At 38.9% G+C, this 22,252-nt stretch overlaps 2 protein-coding genes across 9 annotated transcripts in view; one reads left to right on the top strand and one right to left on the bottom strand.

Moving 5' to 3' along the window:
* The window catches only part of PAQR3 (progestin and adipoQ receptor family member 3), a 29,416-nt gene extending 12,725 nt beyond the window's left edge, over positions 1 to 16,691 (top strand). The window contains exon 7 of one of the 2 annotated variants that reach the window (XM_066996590.1): positions 16,284 to 16,691. The gene's annotated coding sequence lies outside the window, so the exon portion shown is untranslated. Of the gene's footprint in view, positions 1 to 9,353; positions 9,548 to 16,283 lie in introns of those variants that run through there. The other variant, XM_048074495.2, reaches the window with a different exon arrangement.
* Positions 1 to 22,252, bottom strand: part of BMP2K (BMP2 inducible kinase) — a 104,570-nt gene that overhangs the window by 5,868 nt on the left and 76,450 nt on the right. For 6 of the 7 annotated variants that reach the window (XM_066996578.1, XM_013190541.3, XM_066996577.1 and 3 more), the window contains 5 exons: positions 20,656 to 20,834; positions 19,544 to 19,639; positions 18,739 to 18,926; positions 16,691 to 16,848; positions 12,347 to 12,460 (listed from right to left, as the gene is read on the bottom strand). In XM_066996578.1, the coding sequence (XP_066852679.1) occupies positions 12,347 to 12,460; positions 16,691 to 16,848; positions 18,739 to 18,926; positions 19,544 to 19,639; positions 20,656 to 20,834 (735 nt within the window). The remainder of the gene's footprint in view (positions 1 to 12,346; positions 12,461 to 16,690; positions 16,849 to 18,738; positions 18,927 to 19,543; positions 19,640 to 20,655; positions 20,835 to 22,252) is intronic. The other variant, XM_066996579.1, reaches the window with a different exon arrangement.

Below are 22,252 nucleotides of genomic sequence, written 5' to 3'. Positions count from 1 at the left end.
ACAGCATAGGTGGCTCCATTCTGCTGTCCTGCTGGTGCAATTTCTGTGCCAGCAAACACACCTTGCTGGCAATCACGTCCCTTCTTAATGCTGCCTTTTGAAAAGATTCTGCAAGACCAACCCGCTGTCCTAAGGCTCGTACCATGCAGCCAGATACGTGGAAAAATACTGATGTACCCAACACAGTTTCGAATGGGAAACAAGTGCACGACACCCTGTTAGTTCTCAGCCTTTCCTCTCCCAAGCTTTCATTGCACTGGACAATCCTACCCAACGTCTCCAAGATAATTAGCTTCCTATATGGCCTATGAAAATGAGCAATTGGGTGACAGAATAAGCTTGTACATGTCCCAGCTGCAGGGAAGATTGCATGAGGTCACCACCTCTCTGTCCTGCCCTCATGGTACCAACACCTTACAAGAACTTAACAAGCAGGAGTTGGAACCTGCCAACAGCCACAACAAAGGCGCGGGCTCTGTTCTGTTCTTTTTCTTTTCCTCAGTAGTATGTTTTGAGACATATGAAGGGAAAACAGACAAGACATCAATATCTATGGGAAAATAGAATCATAGAATCAACTAAGTTGGAAAATACCTCTAAAATGATCTGGCCCATCCTTTAACCTAGCACTGCCAAGTCTACCATTACACCACGTCACCAAGCACCACACCTACACATTTTTTGAAGACCTCCATTCATGGTGATTCAATGCAAATAGCAAAGCAATCAACAGCATAACAATAAAGAAATAGAAATGAAGGGACAAATACATTTTCCATCATGTCTGAACTTGAAATAATTTGGAAGATGCCTCCCCCACACACACATCCTTGAGTTATAAATGTAATTTGGACTCTTAAATCCCACTGAGAATTAAGCTAGATTGTCACGGCCATTTGTGCATTTGAAGAGGTGTCTCCAGGTGCTTACTCTCTGTGTCAGCAGAAACAGCCTCTCCCTATTAGGGCCTTTCCCATGATTTATGCCAACAGAATTCACATTGTGAAAGCAACATTGGAAGCTTTTACAAGTTTTTTTTTGTTTTGTTTTGAAGCAATACTTGCTTGGTGTTTGAAAACTATGCTTTGAGCATATCTTTCAGTCCCTTCTAGCTTCTAGGGCAGCAATTCAGGCAAAAATAAATTATCCTGTTGGCTTAAGTTTCAGAGAAATGTTTTCTTGTTTGTTTGCAACTAAGATTGATCAGCTCAGTTTCTCCCCAACAATGAAATCTATTTATTCATTTTGTTCTGACATCTTCATCCCTGATATTTACTAACAAATAGAGCTAAGAGGACTCTTTCATGGGGCAGTTAGCTTTGAAATACTGGGAGCAGCAAAAACTTTGTCAGTACACAAAACATGGCAACGGCACAGACTAGATAAGCTTGCATAGTGCCACTAGTATGGCACTCATCACACATGCAAAACAAGTTTCACTCTGTGATGAAGCCATGCTGCTGCACAGAGAGGTTTTCATGAGCATAAGTGACTTTCAAAAGTCTATCGGAAGAGAATGAGTAGGAGGAAAAGCAAAACAGTTTCAGCTGGGCAAAGTTTATTTGCTCTTGAGATGTCCTCTTCTCTACACCAGATCACACCACAGACATGTAGGTTTGAAAATACCTAACTGAACATGTAACACTAAGAACAGCAATGATAATTCACCTCTTTGTGCACGGAGTAACTTCCTCAAACTGGAATGCAATACTTTGAAGTGAGGCTGTATTACAATCAGACCGAGTATTATGTGGGTACCAGCCTTCAGATGGGGATTAGAACAATGGCAAAACCCAGTTCCTATTCAATAGGCTACCACAGCTGTGCAGCTTTGTGTCTGCTTTTAATTAAGGAATGACAAATGCAGTGGCAATACTGCCTGTATCACGAGACATCTCTCTTCCCCAGTTCACCTACCTTCATACTTACATTGTACCTGACTTCAGGCTTTTGAATTTGTAGAGGATTATTTGTCAGTGACCAAACCCCTCAACGCCACGAGACAAAACTGTCGTGTGCTGCAGGATGTTGGTTTGGCATCCAAGAGCAAATACAGCATGTTGGAGTCTGCTTGTAAGCTTGCAGAGCAGAGAGAACGTTCCTCTCACTCCTTCATGAGTTAATATCGGCCATCACAATCCTTCTGAGGTCCATGAAGACAGTGCAAACAATTCCTTTTCAGTAGTGGGATTGCTTTACAGGAACATTAGGTGACACTGCTTATCAATTCCACAACAGAGCCTCTGCTCAGACCAACCTGTATGCAGTCCATGCGCTGCAACTGACGCTGGGCACACGCACCCAGAGCTTCCTTTTACTTGACTAATGTAAGGGCTAATGTAGGGCTACCTCTCCTGCATGTAAAGTACTCCCAGCCCTCTGAACAGAGCTTGATTCCTAACTGCTAAAAGAGCAGGTATTCGGCAAGCCCTCCAATGCATCTCCCAGCACACTGGGAAGTTATCCCTAAACCAGGCATGGCTCAGGGGAGCACGTGATCGTATGCAGACACACAAGAAAGGTATTATACAGTCAGAACTGCCTAATGTGCATACATTGTTGCTTCAAGATATTTCTGACAACTAAGTAACCACGTTGTAGAAGGGAAATACTACCCACGTTGCACTTTGTGGAACCTGAGAACTCTCCTTTTTAACCTCAAGACAAGACCTTTATCCTTCTCAAAGCTATTTTTGTTGCTACACTCTATTACCACACAGTGGGAAAAAAGTTATCAGACTATCGCTTTTGAGGTTTTATGACAAATCAGGCTTTCAATATTAATGTCCTGTGAACACTCTAGCAAGACCCTCTTTAAGATTTCAGCTCGTAGTCAAGTGTAGGAAAGATGCCCATATGTTGACAGCATTTTAAACTTGGAAGCAACATGCTCAGTTCAGAGGTAGCTCTTGTCAAATCAAACAATGATCAAGTATGTTACTTTTCACATTCCTTTGAAGGAATTAAACTGCTTCACGATGCAGAAGGCTGCAGAGAACTGGAAGAGAAGCTGGTGGATGCAAAGAAAAGTGGGTCTGCAGAAGCAGCAGATGAAGTAGGAAGCATCACATTCAGCTGGAACCCCCTCAGAAGGGTTATAATCTCTCCTAAGTGGACATAATATCCATCTACTTAGGAGACCTTCTCCACCTCACCTGTCACTGTCTACTTCCAAGACTAGCCTTAACTGCACATGCATTTCTCCAGGACAGCCAAATCCTCTCTTAAACTTCAATTTCATAAAATCTTCAGCCTTCATGTACCACATGCAGTTGTGCTACTAGCAGCAGGTACAGCCACCCGTAGAAGGGTGCAATAATGCCTTCGTGTTCTGCATTCATCTTGCTCCCACATGTATTTAGTATTATCGTTTATTCTAAAAAATGTTTTTTTTTAGAATGAAAAAGCCTATATAAGATCCTGAGCTCTTATGAGAAACAGTTTTTCCCCAACTGCCAAAATGCATCCAAAACATTACTTAAGTAACCTCACTTATACATTACAGAAAACAATAGAAATGAACAAGTCTAACATGTACCTGGGACAATCTCTACTGCTTTGTGGGTAGGAAAATGTCAGATATAAATTTAATCATCTCTCGTCCACCCAATTCAGTCATAATCCATTAGACCCCTGTTCCCTCAGCACTTCCAGGTTTGGTCCAACATATGACTGTGTTTTATAAAGCCACATGCAATTTTGGAGGCTGTTTAACTCTTGGAGCTAAGAAAGCATTCTGCTCCATCAATTCATATACCTTTTTTTTCCTTGTGATCCAAATAAACGTTCATATAATGCACCAAGACAAATTCAAACATCAAAGAAGGACTTTGCAGACAACCAGCTTATGCTTGCCTAAAGGCCATACCAAGTTGAATTTACCTATGAAGATGCACATACCCCACTAAGCAGCCTAAACTAATAAGACACTGGGCACCATGAACATAGGACACCGTGCGTGCTTGGTACTAACTTCTTATGTCTCTAGCATCAATCCTGGGAACAAGGGATGTTCCTCATGAAAGCTGTTATTAACAAGCTCCATTCACATTGAACTAGGTTCCTGGCCTTCTAAGCTAATGAAAAGTAACGTTTTCCCATTTAGCGTTTATTTTTGTTTAAAAATTGCTGCAGTTTCATCAACTCAATATGTTCTTAGGATTGAAAAAGCTGAGGGATGGACGTATGCACCACTTCTTCCTCAAAAATCAAAAATAATTCAACCAGCTTATTACCTCTTGTTCTTGTAAAACAAAAAGCGATCATATTTCAGGACATTTCTTCTTTCACAGGGAAATTAGCATACAACTTCCAGGCTAAGTAAGGTTCTCTCTTCCTATGCTTAGATTTAGACTGGAACATTAAGTTTTAGAAGGTCGATTTCTTCTTTTTTTGAAAAGGTATTAATAGCCATTTTCAGCATTCAGCAGCCATTTTGCTCATTTGCAATTGCACCCAAACTCACAATAGGAGTTTGCAGTAATCTATTTCATGTATGGATTTAAAAACAAGCTGACCAAAATGACTAAAAACATCAGGTGATTAGGGGCTGTGAGCTGTTTCTTGTTTGCTTCTGGTGTCAGATTGCTTCTTATCTACTGTAATTTTAAATGCTACATATTTGCTTTACCACTAAATTAGAATCTGGATTATTTGGCTGCTTGCTCTAGATTTCCCAAAGGTACAGCCTTCACATTGCGCTGTAAAACCCTATATCTCCCAAATCCTGCTGTTGTCAGTATTTACTGGAACACTAATGTTAACATAAATGCAATTAGATTTAAAAGGGGAAAAAAATGAAATATTTCTAGGCTAGATAGCAGCAGCATGTACACAACAAAAAACCCTTAATGTTTGCAAATATCTATGTGAGTTTACACTCTATGCTTAGACCTTTACAGATAATTTACATATGCTGAATACTGTTTAAAAAGTAAAGAGTTTTGGGACAAGAAGGGAACTCATAATGGATCTTGCAAAAAGGATTTAAATACTATTTGTTAATTGTTGCCACAGTTACACTCGCTGGAAGACAAACTGCAAAAGGACATCAGCAGGACAGAAGAGATGATACCAACAGCTGCTGACATGCTGCACAAATAATTTAAGTCACACAATGTCAGGCTCTCAGCACACCTCTCCAGACAAAACATCAGACAGGACTCAACAATGCATTGTCAGACATGGAAAACAGTTTCACAAACCATATTCCATGCGCTGGTACCAACATAGAAAGCATTACAGCATCTGTCAGTAGGCACAACTTAGAACTGTTACTCTTGCTGACAATACGCAGGTGATTTTGGGAGTCAATCTAGTCTTCAGGGAATCTATATTAGCATCCTAAATCTCCTTGAATCTAATAACTACAATCCCTAGAAGTAGGATGAAGTCACGAACAATTCATTGAGGGACTGCACTTTCTGGAAACTCCCTTGATAAGCAAATATAAGCAAAGTTCAGTAAATATAGAGACACTGTCTGCTCACAATGCATGAAGTCCACGTCTTGCTTGCATACTTCGGACTCCAAATCACTCAAGTAAAACGATGAGCACATTACTTCCAGACAGATGCAGAGACATCATAGAAGGTGTTTATAGAGCTAGCAGCAGTATTGGAGTCTCAAGTACTGATTAGTTTCAACAACACTTGCTATCTGTCCTGGCACTAGCCAGCTTTGTGGCCTCTTGTTTTTGTAAGGGCAGTAAGGCTCAGCCACCATGCACTGCCCGCAGCTTCAATGTCCTTGTTGAGCCACATTAGGAATGGAGAAGCACAAAGGAAAAGGAAGCGCGAGCCTGCATTTATACAAATCCATCTGCCCACTTGAGAAAACTTAGAAATCCTTTCTAGCCGTACCACCATCACAGCAACAGGCAATTAATTACTTGCCTGGTAGCTCATCAGCTTCACACCCCTCATTTAAATGCCAACAACCTCTGAACAGGCTTTCTCCATTTCTAGGTCTTAAACCCTGAAATTCCTCACATCCACCTTCTCTCTCCTCCCAGTAGGTATCAATGTTAATGCTTTATCACAGCAAGACACTTAATGCATTTTGTACAGAAACAAAATAGGCAGACAGTGACTTTTACAGGGATTAGGAACGCACACGCTACAGTCAGAGCACAACATTATTAAAGTTTCAGGATCAGCACGTATGACCCCACGTGCACAGCCTGAGCAAGAAAGCAAGTAGCTTATGTCAACTGACACTCCTAGCTGCAGCTCCTCCCACTACAGACTTTTCAAGAAAAGCCTTTTAGTTGTGAAATATTTCAGAAGTAGTGACCTGACTGCTCCCACACTTCTGTTTTTCAGGAAGCAGCCAGTATCTTGGTTTCTTCTTCATTTTCTATCAAGGTGATGTAAATAAACAGAGCCACCTGCTCCATGCAGGCTTCAGTTTAAGACACTGCTCTTACACCTTTTCTAGACTGATGCAGCCGAAATTTGAAAATGGTTCTGCACGTGCTTTCTCATCTGCAGTGTCTGTGGCTTACTCCCAATGACAGGGAGAAAATGGCAGCAGACTGATGTCAAAACCAGACCAAAGGAACAAAAATATCTTCCATATAGCTGTCAGTTTTAAACCTAGGATGGGAATGATTTTGTTCTAGTGTTTTCAACAACATTTCAAAATCTTTCACTCCTCAGGAAGTTAGTAAACTAAATAAATACTAAAAGCACTACAAGTAGAAACTTACTGTGCCAAAAGGGAAAAATTCCCGTTAATGACAATTTAATGCTCTGGTCAAATAGATATCAAAAATTAAGTGTTCCGTCATGTTGATTTCATGCAATCTTCTCAAACTGAACTGCTGCAAAGACTGTTCAGATGAATATTTATAGAAAAAGCTGAAAAATGTGGAGTAACATCTGTTTGTAATGTACTGTTCAGATTACTACACTTCTAATCAGGTTTGCATCTTGTAGAAGACAATTGTTCTTCGCTCAAATGCAAGCCAGGTGGAACATCTTTAATCATATAAGAAGATCCCAATCTTCAAGGAAATTTTCTGTTCTGATGTTCTTTTTCTAGACATCCGATTATAAGAGGATGAATTCCCTCTAACAACTGAAGTAATTACATGCCTTCTGCTGGTTCATCATTTTAGGGTATTGCGGGAGTGGCAAAAGAGTGGGGCATAAGGGCTTTTAGCTTTCTTTGAATTGGTAACATACTGCCGCCATCATTCCAGAGCAATTTGCCACATGTCAGGCCCAAGGATTACCCGCGCGCTGCAACTAAATCTGCACTATTTCTTTGACAACAACCAGAGCAGCAGCTGCTGAATACTGTAATGGATTTGCACTGCTTACCACCTTTATTTTCAACAACAACAACAAAAAAGAATAAAACACTTCTGCCTAGCATCTCTTGCTTAGAAATTCTTTTGAATACTTGCACAGTCTGTGTTGAAGCATGTTAAGAAAAAAGGGCGGCCGTGATTGTTCTAAGATTTGACTAGAAAAAAAATAAATCAGTGAAGCATTTTGGAGAGGAAAAAGCACACCACTGGCACAGACTGCACGTACCATTTATTCTTGCCAAGTGTTAATTATTTCAAGCTCCTTTGAAAGTCTTATCGAGAAAAGACATCTGAAGATGATCTTGATACAGGGAAACACCCTGAACGTGCATTCAGCAAATATTAACGATGTCCAAAAGCCATACCGAGGAAAGGTTATGCAATAAAAACATCTGTATTTTCAGGAAGTACAAAAAACAATATGAACCAATTTTAATTGTCAAGTCAACCAAATCTGGAGGACTGCACAAATGCCCAGGCTTGTGCATCTTGGAACAAGAAGCATTAACTGATGACATTAGCTCTTCAGTGTTGTACAAGAAGCTGATGCAAGTTACTTGTGTACTCATGGTTGGTATTTCTTGCTAAATGACAGCATGTTGTGCCTCATTTAAGCTCCAGACTGCACTGTAGTCCAATGGCTCCAATGCTACGGTGTATAAATTCCTTGTGGTTTGAAACCTCGTTAGAAGCAGTATACAAAGTAAGTAACCAAATGGGTAGTCTCTGGCAATTCTTTGTGCTGGAAGAATGCACTTCCCTGGTGCAAAGCAGTGCACAGTAATCATCAGCTACTGCTGCAGAGTCCATTCAGTGACAAGTCCAAAACTCCAGACTGTTTCCATCATAGTGCTACTAGTGTGCAGTTAGCCCGTTTTCTGCCTGATCCATATAGCTGTGACTATGCGAGTTACATACCACACCACAAAATTGCTCTTATTCCAAGACATACACCATAATGACCACATTAATGAGTCTTTGAGTGCAGGAAATCTGGAAGTAAAAAGGAAGACACAGAACCATGCTGCCTTTTATTCCTGGTCTCTGCACAGTGAACACGCATGCAGTGACTGGAAAGGGATTGCCTATATATGTTTGAAGAAACAATAGTTAGTTCATCAAGAACCACCACGCCTACAGCACAAAAGACGAGCTTTACAAATATCCAGTAGGACAATTTACAGACCAGAACTGGAGCTTTATTCCAGTAAGAGGAGCCAGCTCACTGAGGTTCTCCACTGGAGCAAAGCACTTAGTGGACCTAGCTTCAGGTCTGCACTGGGGTGGAAATCCCAGTCAAGGTTTTCCAGCTTCTCCATTCTTTACACAGCTCACTAGCATCATTTTGAGAGTTAGTTCAAATATTTTATTACTTTTGTGAATTCCAGTATTAAACTGAGGGAAGCAAAAGGCAAGGCAATTTAGCCCAGTCTAATCCCAGAAAGAATTAGCACACCAAACCGTACTGCATTCAATATATTTGCTTCTTAGAATTTGATAACTGCAGTAAAGTTACATCTGTTCTGAGTTTCAGAAATGCTCAAGATGTTGATAAAAGACATGACAAGAGATGCTTAACACACAGGTGAACCAAAAGTTTCCATTCCAAAATGCTTACTACATGACCCAGTTTTTCCACTGCAACCATCCATTGATTCAGGCAGTGCATTCAGGAACTATAATCTGTTTTCCACATGCAAGGTGTCTGTCCTAACCAACCACTCAGTGGCTATTCAACTGTGCTTCCTCCCTCTCTTTTTAGTAAAATGCTTGCAATGTTTGTTTTGTTTCTATCAGATTGAGTGGTGGAATTCCTTCTCAACATTTTCTAATCCATTCACCTCAAGTTCTAAGTAATTTCACTGAGGAATAAAATAGTGTGTACAACAAGTTTACATGTGGTACTTCCAAAAACACTTTTAATGGGACAGAAACCAAGTGCGGATAACACTAAGTGCTTCTACAGCATTTTCTTATCAGCCATAATAGAAGGAACCCAACGTGTTTTGGCTAATTTCAGTATCTGTCCTCTGCATAGCCTGCCAAGTGACGCATGTGCTGTTGCTGCCTGTCCATTCCCACCTGAGAAGAATAAGCAGAGGAGCTCTGACAGACAAGCAGCGTGAGACCGTCCACTTCCAGGTTCTCCTTCCCGGTGATCCTTGCAGCAGCAGCAGCCTTAAGTCCACTCTCAGCTCCCCAGGGAAAATCCCAGGGACTCACCACTCACAATGCTGCACAGTCTTTTCCAGGTGAGGTGATGAAGGTTTTAATATTTTAGCCTCTGTACCACCGTTAGCCTTGCATCACCTTCCCAGACACACGTAGATGATAGCACTTGGCTGGAATACCAGCACCTCATATTAAGTTGTTAAGTCAAAAGATGATACATAACCTTTGGCTTCTTTGCAGCTATCTCATAGCAAATAATAGAGATTTAGTCAAATAATTCTTTCAGAAAATCTGTAAACTTCCAAAACACAAAAAATTGTCTGGGTCACTCTACCCAGCTACAGTCCACATACAGTAACTTATATGAACCTGAGACCCATGTCACAACAACAACAACAAGAAAGAGCAGAAACAGACCACAATTCCAACCCAAAGATTAACAGAATAGAACACGTCTTCAATAGCAACTCTTGCTGCTTAATGAAGTCAAATTTTTACTTTGTTTTTAATTTTAAATAATCTGTACTGATAACATTAACATTTCATCTTATCATGGATCAAAAAGTCACAAGTCAGTAGTCAAATCTGGGTGAATAGTGATAAAACACTCCTTATTTGCACTGTAGACATAATACAACAAATAAATGAAACTTTTTCTCTAAACAGATAAAGCCAGCTTGTTCCCCAAATGTTGGAATTGTGTTTGAGATATTAACCATGTTTCACTTCCTATTCAGTCACCTTCCCTCTGATTCCCTGAATGAGATACTCATGAAGATTCTCTCTCAGTTAAATCTCTTATAATTACACAGAACAAGACAGAAAAATAACATTTTACAGCAATGGTAAGAACAACAGAACATACAAATAATAAGGTTGTTTGTCATTTCTTTTCTAGAAAACCCCCACCTAGAAAGAATATATATCTAAGTCAACCTCATTCTTCTTTTCTTAGCTGGCTTACGATATGTGCTTTAAAGACACTTCCAAGAACAATTCTGTGTGGAATTCTACAATTTAGTTTGTAGAAGACATTTTCAGATTTAAACACCTATCAGATCACATTTGTTGGCTAAGCATAATTCACTGTTAACACTGAATTAAGAACACCTTCCTTGAAATCAAGCCCATATGTACTCCAGTTTAAATCCCAGCTCTGAGCCAGTAGAAAAAAGCTATTGAAAAACAAGGATTTTTTTCTTCATTTTTGTTTGTCCGTAACAATCATACATACTAGTTCCAAACCAACTCCAGATTTCTCAAGCAGTGTGTTTTTAGTCCATGACTGAATTTTTGTATTGTTTTGCATGTCAAGAATTAAAGCTCAGATTGAATTTAACCAAGGCAAATTCACATGACATAACATATCGACGCCATTCACTGAAGTCTAAGCTGCATTATAAGTACCTTTAAAACAGCAACAATTAGATTTCAAAGGCCTAAGGTGAGAAAATAAATAAAAGTAACTCCTATACATATGGTTATGAATGTGTGGAAGAGCAAGCACTTGATAGTTGCCACTGAAAGTTAAAGGTAACTGTTATTGTTTATTTGGCATGTGAATTTAGGCTCACCCATAAAACAAACCAACCTCTTTCATGAAGACCGTAGGGTAAATGCTTCCAAACTGACAACTATTGGCAGAGCAAATTCTTCACTTCAGAATTGCTTTCACATTGTATTAAAATAACTGCACTCTAACAACAAGATGACAAAAAACAACCTTGTCCTCACTGAATGAGCAGAATAAAGAGAAACTAAGAAAACAGCAATAGACTTAATAGAATTAATTGTTCCTAAATTAAGAATTAAATCTTTCTGGCAACAGGAGCAGACACCAATACAGAGACTTTGTAGTCTTTTATCCCCCCAAACTGCCTTCTACAATACAAAAGCATTACCCTGTTAACTCTTCACTATATATAGTACAAGAGCATTTGTGAGCATTAAACCCTAGCAGATGATCTTTAGGAATGCAAGGTGAAAGCAAAAGTAAACATGGCTGCTAACTCAGGTTGACCCCAAAGTGATTTATTTTAAGGCACTTTACGCTTTTGAAATTAGATAAAAACAGGTAGCAACAGTTATATTAAGGCACCTTTATCCCAACACAAGCAGTCTCATCAAAACATAGGGAAGTGTTTAAGTGGCTCCGTAAGCAGCTGAAACTCTTCTGACCATTAATTCTCACATAGGTTTTACTTTGCCTCAGGTATCAAAATTTTGACTCAAGTACTGATCAGAAAAATGTTAAAGTTGCAGGATTATGTAGTTTTACTTTCACAGTCAATGGTCACATACAATGTTATTTTTACTTCCATCCAAGTTAAAAAAAAAAAAAACAAACTCAACTAAAACACAGTGAATCCCACCCCCTCCAAATTTACATATGACAAGATGGTATTTCCCTTGTTTTGACCCAACCTTCTCCAAAAACTATTCAATTCAGTGCAGCAAAAGTATACATTCTTAACTTGGCTGGAAAACTGAACTAACGAAACAGAATTATTTAGAAGAAGGCTATAGGAAAGAATCAAAATCTGGTCATAGCAAGTAATTTGCTTTCAGCAGAACTACTGGTTCTACATGAGATTCATACTGCAGTTTTCCAATATATTTTCACTGCCAAGACTACAATGTCTGTACATTGTTCGAGTACCAGGAATTGGATGCAGAGGTATTTTTTTTTTTTACTTAGAGGTAATCAACTTAAAAAAAAAACAACTGTTGAAAACCATCTACTGTAATGAGGCAGCCAACATCTTTTATCTTTCTTTGGTCATTTAACTGGACACACATACTCAACAGATACAGATAGACATATATACATGAGGTAGTGATGTTACAGTTGTAACTTGCCTGGGTGAGAAATGAAAGGAACAGAACCAAAGGGATCTTCGGGAGGATTTTTCTGTGGAGCAGAATGTAGCTCCACATTCTTATCTGAAGATGCTCTCCTGTCCACCAGCCTGTCTGTAAAAAATAAAAATGAAACAGAACAAAAAATAAAATAAAATAAAAATGGCAGGTGTTATGCCAACATAAAAATATCTACTCTTCAGGGTGAGGGAGCTATATACTTGATTTTTACTTTTGTTTTCTTATGTTTTAAAGATTTTCCACATCTTAAATTCATACTTCTTGACCATTCAGGAAAATTCACTTGCACAAACTTTAGTTTGTTTTTTTGGTTTGCTTTGTTTTTTTTCTTTTAATAATACCTCTGCCTAACCAGAAGCATATATTTCCTGACCAAATGCTTAATATGAGGGTATCTTTTACACATTATACGCAGCCTAGGTGCTCAGTAATATAAACAACTAGTCCTCTGTACTTTTCAGTCTTTTAAACCAGAATCATTATCCAAATGCAGCTGAGACTGCAGATACAAGAGAGCTATGATCAGGTACCACTTGCCACAGCTGACCCTTCACGAGTTATTTATCCCATGAACAAGACATACAGCTGTTTCCATTTGAGTGACAGGCCCAAAACTGTTCTCAAGTCAGCTCTCTGGGGACTGTCTCAAGTACCAGAAGCACATCTGCACAAAGAAAACCTCTTAAGTGCTACAGCTCCTCAGTTCCTTCAGACTACACATCCTGGGGGCACAGGCCCAGAGCAGCATGGGCTTTGCATCCACAGGGGTCTTTGCTAAAGCACTGAGATGGTTTTGGGACTAACAACAATCTTTGTGCAGTGTGAAGCGTACTGGAGTATTTGTTCCTGGTGAGAAAGCTGACTGCCCATAGCTCCCAGTTCCACAGAGCATTAAGTGATTACAGGAGCTCCTTCAGTAACAGTCCAAAAACCAGACAAACAGTGTACACAGATACCACAAACTCCATCTTTTGACTACATCAAAGTGCTCCACAATAAGTACTCAGTTCAGAAATCTTCACGCAACTGCTTATTACTTCATACAGCAATGATCATTTTTTTACTATGGAAATCTTCACCAAGTCTAAGCAAAGTATTCTGCTCTAGGAGCTAGATCCCTTTGTAAAGAGAAAGAAATGAATCACCAGAGCAATACCCATCACTAAGTACACCAAACATTAACCTATTATAAATTAAAAAAAATCAAATAGCAAAGGTAGCCTGACAAAAATAGTGACATCTTGATCCTCTGACAAGGGCTGTATATATTCCTGTATTATTGGCATGAGCAACAAATTCAAAAATATTTTAAATTCATGTATAATGCATCAACTCAACAATACAAACCAAGCTTTTGCACATGGAAATAAAGGATTAGCATTCTGAATGCCATACTCAGCACTACGTAACACAACCAAAAAACAGACTTATGCAACACTATACATGAGTTCTACAGGACAGGACAGCCAGTGGATTTAGTAACAGAAAATAAAACAATTTCTTTACCAAACCCAAATCTTCAATTCTCCTTCGTCCAGATGGCAAAATGATTCACAGTAAACTCAAAAACCGAACACAATTACTTGGCAGTAAAACATCAACTTTTTCTCATAAGAGATAACCTAAATCTAAAGAGAATTGAGCATTGATCCTTAAGACACATTTGAGAAAATTCCAGAAAGTATTACACAGTTAGTTTTATAGCCACAATCTTTAATTGTACAACAAATCTCTCAATTTCTCATTACCCCAGGTAAATTTGAGCTAGTACAAGTACTCAAAAGTCAGCATAAATATTTTGCAGAAGCAGTAACACTGCAAGGGAAGCTAGTAAGAGCGTTGGCACAACTCCTGTAATATCAAAAAAAAGTTAAAAGTACCTTGAAATCTTTTACTTATTTATCTGTGTGCACACAAAAACACAGATTAGAACTAACAACCCCACCAGCTCCACTTAACCTCTAACTGAAATCAAGCCAGAAGCCCTAAGACAATCTCCAGCTCCATCTCATTACGTATAAACAAGCCTGCCACCTAGTGTACTATTGGTCAAGTCAACGATAATGATTTTTGACATTTTCTGTATTCCAGTGACTGAAAAACCCTAGTATTGGTTATTACTGAGCAGAACTATGCTGTTATGTTTACTTTCCTCGTAGAGCATTTGAAAGTATATGGTGTATTATCATATCAAGCTCTTGTGTGCATTGATTTATTGTTGCTCAGAGGTAAAGGAAGAGCCAGAAACATGCCTAAATTAGATCTATTCTTTAAAGTGTTTATAGCATTTTAGCACATAGTACAAACATTGGATAACGGAATTAAAGTAGCAGTTAACTGTCCTATCTGCTACAGATTTAATGCTAAAATTAGCAGCATTTAGTTCCAAGTTATTCTTTCTTCTTCTTCTACAAATGCAGTCTAACAGTTCGTATTCAGTTCAGCATTTTGCATATGGAAAGGAGTTACAACGGGACTGCACCGTCATGCTCTCACATTGGTGAGCCAGCTGTGACTGTCAAGAGGCAAGCAGGGACAGCCGGGACCTCTGGACAGCTTTATGACTATCTTAGCCACCCTCTGCTTTGTGTTTGTATGGTTCTGTATCAAATTCTCATAACCCAACTTAAATACAACGTCAGAAGGCCTAACAATGAGGTGTACAGAATGAAATACACATAGCATAAGTGTCCAAGACTGTCATAAAGCTTCCTCATTGAACAGCCTTATAGGAAGCTTATGAGAGCCTACAAGGAAAAGTAAACATCCCATTCTTAAAGCCATGGACTTAAATAACTCTATTATTATAGACTTCCATTAAAATTTGTAAACAATCACACTGTGTAAAACAGAATAGTTAAATTTGGTTATTTTGCTTCATGTCATCCAACAGTTGATACTTTCCCAGCTTACTATAAGCAGCCTATTCAGCTACACCATGCAAACAATTTTTTATACAGCATCTTCCAGCTTTTCTGTAAAGCCACTTCAAATATAACCTTGGTTAATATATTCTTCTCTACTTAAATTTGTTCAAAACACATGGCTTATCCAAACCAAATTAATAAAATTTAACTTAACTATGGTCAGTAATCCATCAGTCAGATAAAGATTCTGGAAATGGGTAACGTTATACTGACCTTTTGATTCAAGCTAACCTACTTCAGATTCAAGGGTTCATCACTTCAAAGTCTTCTAAGGCTTTCTTTGGAACGAGCAAGCCTAACATATTCAATTCTACTACTTTGAAAAATAATTTCAAATTACAAACTTAGACTTGCAAAGAATGTTTACTCTTCAGCTAGTATGTTACCATTTCCTCAAAATGATAGCAAGAATGGTTGTTTTACTGCAGAATGCAAATAAGGCTACATCTGCATCTCAAAAATAGGAGTCTTATGAGATCAACACAGGAAACAAGTGGACACCATCAGCTACCCCTGGAGACTGATACAAATCATACCAACGACGCTCCTTCAGGATGAACGTGTAACATGCACATCTCATTCAGCTACATTTAAGCATCCAGAAATCCAAGAAAAAGACTCAACTGAAAGCACCATTTTTTTTTCCAATTACCTGAAATTCCACTTTACTATCTTTTTAATTGCAATAGACTTGCTGAGAGTATATATGTTTGTTTTGGTTTTTGACATTGTCGCATCTTACAAGTCTTGCAAATAAATCTGATCTTGACAAAACTAGTTTTAGGAAGAGCATCTAATGAACACATGTTAAGTAATAAAAAAAAGGAAGTAACTTCAAGTAAAAACCATTGACATAGCTGACTTCAAGAGAAAAAATTTTATTCAACTATTGCCATATCAGAACAATAAAGCAGCCCTTACATGTAGCCACTCATCAAAAAGGACATTACAAAACATTAACATAATGTAATAGATCATTTTTCTTTCAGGCATTTTCAAAGGACATATCAGACCCACAGAATCTTCTGCTCTCGTGTGCAAGAAAAAAAGCTGAAGAGGAATGAAGCAAGCAGCCAAACTGTTCTGACAACATACCTCTGCTGTTCAGAGCTTTTTGACAATCAAGGTGACGTAAGCAGTGCTTAAGAGCTAAAATATAGCCATTTCTGCAGTATTTCAGCCAGTAACTACCAGTTATAGACAGTGAGCTCCTACTGCACATATTTTCAAAAAGAGAAAGGAAAGAAGACAGGCCCAACTCTGCCCTCAAATGCTCAGAAAGAATTTTCTGTACACAGACCACACGGCCCTTCGATAAGACAGGTGATGGCACTGCTGAGTAACTATGGTACCCTTATTTACTCTGAAGCAAAATAAGCCTTCAAGCGTCCCTTACTTGATCTTAGCAGGTCAAATTCTCTGTCCAGCAGCTCCTCCTCTGTCAACTTGGAAAAATTGTCCTCTCCAAATGGGTTCCAGCCTGACATATCAGGTGGGTTATTGATGCTCTGCTTTGGGTAACTGGTAATTGCCTCAGCATCAGGAATACCTGACCTGTAAAGTCAGTTCATAGAAACAAAAAGTAATGTTATAGGATTGTCTATCTGGGTGAAAATGGATTATATGCTTCATTATGTCAAAATATTATATACAAATAACACATATGCATTAATGGCTTATCTGAAATATATCTGAAAGCTAATTAAAGATAAAATGAATTACTTAGATCATGTGGTTTGACTGCATCATTTCTGTATGCAAACCTTGTACATTTTGTCAATTAATTGTAACAAAAGCACAGAACCTTTTGTCAGAATGATCTGCAAGACTAAGAAATCTATTTCACCTTGTTAATTCCTATACTGTCATAGCAGACAGTCTTGTTCTCTTAAGAAAAAAAAAGAAAACAGCCTATGAAGTATATTCAAAATTTTTATCTACTCTCCTTATTCACTAGGATACTAGAAAACCTTTGATCAGATGCATTTTCCCTTTCAAGCAAGTTTTGGCAAATTAAGTCTACCACTTCTCCAGTTGTCTGAATTGAACTAGAAAAGCAATCAAATAGCAAGTTACTGCGTCTTAAATGGTTCTCCATCTATGCCTAGACGGGCTCTGCAGGCCACACATGCAGCCAAAGCTCCACGACCAACCATCTCTCCAAGGCAAGAGGAAGGGCAAAGGGCTCCCTCCTCTCAGTTCATGTGCTGCCTTCCTACAGGACTACTTGCTCTTTCTACTGAGAGAAGGGCAACACGTAATACATCACAATGCAATGCAATACACGTAGTACGTCAAGAGAAAATAAATCACCCCCTGCTGTAAGATAAGCAGTCATATTTTGGGTTAAAAGATCACCCTTAAGCAATGCAAATTGTTGCTAACTCTCGAGTCATTGATTTGAAGCTTAATAGCAGCCATAAATCTTTAACCATACACACATAAGAATACCATTTACTCTGTCCATAGGCTTGACCAAAGAACAGGTGTTAAGTGGCAGATCTGGACACAAAAGCACAGGCAAATACTCTCTGCTAGGGATTATACTACCTAATTGGTGTGATGAAGCCAAACAATATAGTGTATCAACCCAGCAGGAAAATATTTTGCCTTTTACTCTTTCAACACACAGCCAGAAGAGATTAAAAATGACAGCAGCAGGTGAAACATGCAGGTCTCAATATTAACTGAAAAGCCGTATCAACAAAGACTGCATGCACTACAGACTGCAGGGTTACCATTAAGTGCAAAAGGCTTCTATTTCAAACTAACCTAACTCAGAACATCAGTGAAACTAGGCATGTGATTTATTTTTTTTTTAAGTTGTGAAAAAACTTTTTGTTATTACTTTAATTCCACTTATTGTTTCCAGTGAGAATTCATGAGAAAGTCATTTTTCATTATACTTTATTAAACAAGGGTAAATCCACAGGTTCCTTCAAAGGAACCTTCTCAGTGATATATTCCATCACCGAACAAAGTCAGACCACTGATCAACGGACAGAAGAGTTGGAACCTCTACCAAATCAATCTCAACTATAAAGCCTATCTTAAAGCAGTATCCGCCAAACTGGATTGAAGAACAGGAAATGGTAAAATTAGGGTTTGACATAAGTTTCAAATGCCCACTGCCTCATTAAATATATGCTATGAACACCCAAAGCAAGGTGGTCAGCAGTCAGTTTCCTGTGGAAAGCCCATGGACAAGAAAAAACAGAAGACAAGGTCTTTAATTAAAGTTCTACGAGGCTCATCTATTGATGAGTTGAGTGTCCCTGTCTCCTCACCTACAGTGCCCCAAATATCCATTACCACTAAGCAATTAGTTTTAGCAATTCTTTACTACTGAAACAAGCAACTTGTGCAGAACGGTAGTAGTGCTCATTACAATCAGCAGCATAAGCAATTAGTAATCCTCGGGTACACCTGTGTCAGAATACTTGCCTGTTTGCAGCATAGGGAGAATCTGCCACCATTCCAGCATGCACTGGAAGTGATGCAGGGTAGGAGATTAAGGCTGGTGAGAAGTCTTGTGGAGAAGTGATAAATTCAGGAGATTGCGGCTGTTGTGACCGCTGCTGCTGCTGAGCAAGCATCTGCTGCTGTATAAGAGCCTGCTGATATTGCTGCACCTAAATAAGACAATCACCACGTTACTAAAATTCTCATAAGACAACACGAAGCTTTTTGCTAACTAATAATACTGGCCTCACAGCCAAACGCACCAACATCTACCAAACTCCAGAAAAGGCTGGTAGCTTCACCAGAAGCAAGAAACCAATCTGTCCACTAAGTAGGTGAAAAGGAATTGCCTTGTGATTTCTTCCTCTTCCAACATATTGCTTAGCTTTTTATAATTATTGAAAACTACATACATGCACTAAATTAGTTTTCAACATACCATGTTCTTACAAATAAAGAAACAGTTTCACAACAATTTCATCTGACTTCTGAAAATGACCTTATGCCAGTTAGCTTTCTTGCTTTATGAATGCCTTTTATATGTCTAAATTTACACCATGCTGTAGCTGCATCACAAAGAGCATGCAACATTTACATTCTCGTGAAACCACTGAGAAAGTAACTAAAAAGACTTCTCTACTTGAACCAACAGAGGCAATAATAGCCAACATTTTTTTAAATACTTAAAAGTGTACTCGCAAACTTGTGTTGCTGGAACTTCACAACAGACTTATAAACTGAACATATATTTGAAAATTGTGCCATCTACATTCCATTCTTGACATACCATAGCAGGATACTGAGATTGGGAAGGTTGCTGCTGGTACACAGACTGCATCAACAGCTGCTGTTGGACCATCTGCTGGTGCATTGCTTGTTGATACTGTATTTGGAAAAAAGAACAAAATACAGAAGAAAAAAATCACAATCCCCTCATTTAGAATATACAGATATTTAGAAGAAGCATTGATTAAAATATCATCGATGTGTCTCAACCGTGTTCTTCAGTTCAGACACCACATGACCAGGAATCAGCTTATAACTCTGTCAATACATTTTAATGACTCTGTGCTTGGAGGCTTTTCCATTTTTTTTCCCCAGCTAACACTAGCCTGATTAACAAAAAAATTACAATACGTATTTTGCACTGCTTTTTCTAAGGCAAGCCATTTAACACCCCAACTTCTGTAATTTTCAGGAGTACTATATCTCTTTGGAAAGCAATTCAGCTGTGCTTTTTAATAATAACATGACTCAAGAAAAAAAAAATGGAATAGCAAGCAACTTGGACAGACTCTGAAACTTCTCATCTGATCTAGATGCTGTTTGGCTCTTCTTTAGAGTATTTATGCTGTGCAACTTAAACAACCGTACTTGACAGTAAGCAAGGTGGACAGCGTTAGGACATTTAGAATCCATGAAAAATATTGGTTGACAAAACTACATAAAGGAAGCTCTTCATTGACCAACAGAAAGTGAAAACAGCTACAACAGTACTTAGTTGGCCTACACACCAGAAGCATACCATCTACCACAAGCGCAGCATCATCTACATCACTCCTAATATTACTTTCAAGCATGTTCATGCATACATGAAACCTTAATTTGGGCCACACAGCGTTGATTCAAAGCAAGCAGGGTTTCTGGGCGAAGCAACAAAAGTGAGACAGCACAAAGAACTCAACTTTCCAAGATAAGCATTACAATGCCTATGCAAAAGACAAATGCGCAAAGGTAAAAAAAAAGAAGGGGCAGGAGCTACAGTCCCTCTCTTTAACCTAGCAGAAAGAAGCCAGGTCACAACAGCAGAGGTATTTAACTAGAGCACAATTAAAATGCTACTAACAGACAATAACATGCTGCTCTTTTAGCAAGATTTGTAACAGATTTGACTTGTACCTGCTGAATGTAAGCCTCCTGAATTGAAGGGTGCTGCTGCTGGTGATGTAAATGGTGCAACTGCTGTAGTCTCCAGTCCCCCTGCTGCAGCTGCTGGAGAACTCTGTTCTGCTGCGGATGATGCTGAGTGGTCCCTTGGGACAGCAAGATCTCTTGCCCATTTCCAGGTCTTGGGGTTCCTGTAATATTAACACTATTAACATACTGATTTCTGAAATTTAACTAGAGAGTTGCCATGGCAGTTGATCTCTTCATTAACATTTTAAGGTGAAACGTAGTTCCCTTCCTAGTTTGACCAGCGGTACAGTTTGTATATTAAGCAATTTGGTTTTTATCTTCTAATAACTCAAACCACACTTATCTCTTCTGACTCAAAACTGAGACATACCTTTACACTCTATGTTCTTAAGACAATTTGATAAATTCATTCTTGAGAGAATGCAATAAAGCCTTCTGCATTTTACATACCTAAAAGCAAACTACACAAAATACCTGAACATCAGCTTCATACAGTAGCTGTTTAAATACGGACTGGTGCCCCTTAAAACTTTTTTTTTTTTTTTTTTACTAGCTGTTGGGTCACATTTCGTATTACTTAAACAGATCACTGTATGAGGTTCACAATTAAATTATTTTTGCTGCCTTTTAATTAAGCAGTTACTAACACAAATCAATTCATCTTGCATGCTTTATCTTCTGAAGTGCACAGTAATCATCTGATACTTGTCATATCAGGAAAAGCTTTCTAAGTTGTATGTTATTTGGATCCTACCTAGTGGAAGTTGCTTACACCTGGGATACCAACATTCCCAGTGGCCTTTTGATTGGAAGCTTTCCCAGCACCATCCCTGACGCTACTCTTCCACCAATCCCATCTCAGCTTGATAAGGCTAAATCAACAACAGGGCAATATCTCGTCTTTGGAGGAGCAGCACTGACAAGTAGTGGACTGCCAGCAACGTATAACTGATTCACTTACGTCCTGGTATTCACTGGGATAGAGTTAGCTTTCTTCCCGGTAGCTTGTATGGTGCTGTGTTTTGGACTTAGGATGAGAATAATGCTGACCACACAGCGATGTTTTTAGCTGTTACAGAGCAGTGCTTACACTAAGCAAAGGACTTTTCAGCTTCTCATACCGCCCTGCCAGTGAGGAGGCTGGGGATGCAGCAGGAGCTGTGAGGGCACAGAACCAGGACAGCTGACCCAAACTGGCCAAGGGGATATTCCATATCATGTGGTATTGAGCTGAACAATAAAATTGGAGGGGCTGCTGCTTGTGGGGTGTCTGGGCACCAGTGGTAAGCAATTGCGCTGTGCATCACTTGCTTTGTATATTCTTTTATCATTAAGATTACTATTATTATTTTCCTTTCCTGTCCTATTAAACTGTTTTTATCTCAACCCACGAGTTTTTAACCCTCTTCTCCCCATCCCAGTGCAGAGGGGGGAGGAGCAAAAGGCCGTGTGGTGGTTAGCCGCCTGCCAGGATAAACCACAACTTAGCAGTCAAAACGTGTACTTCATGCAAAAACACGTAAGATCACAGAGTGCAATTAGGGAAGTACTCAAAATTAAATTAAAACTATTTCAGTGA

Source organism: Anser cygnoides, chromosome 4, assembly GCF_040182565.1.
Source record: "Anser cygnoides isolate HZ-2024a breed goose chromosome 4, Taihu_goose_T2T_genome, whole genome shotgun sequence".
Classification (NCBI taxonomy): Eukaryota; Metazoa; Chordata; class Aves; order Anseriformes; family Anatidae; genus Anser; species Anser cygnoides.
Note: the sequence above shows the minus strand (reverse complement) of the source record. Positions and strands in the feature narration are given on the sequence as shown.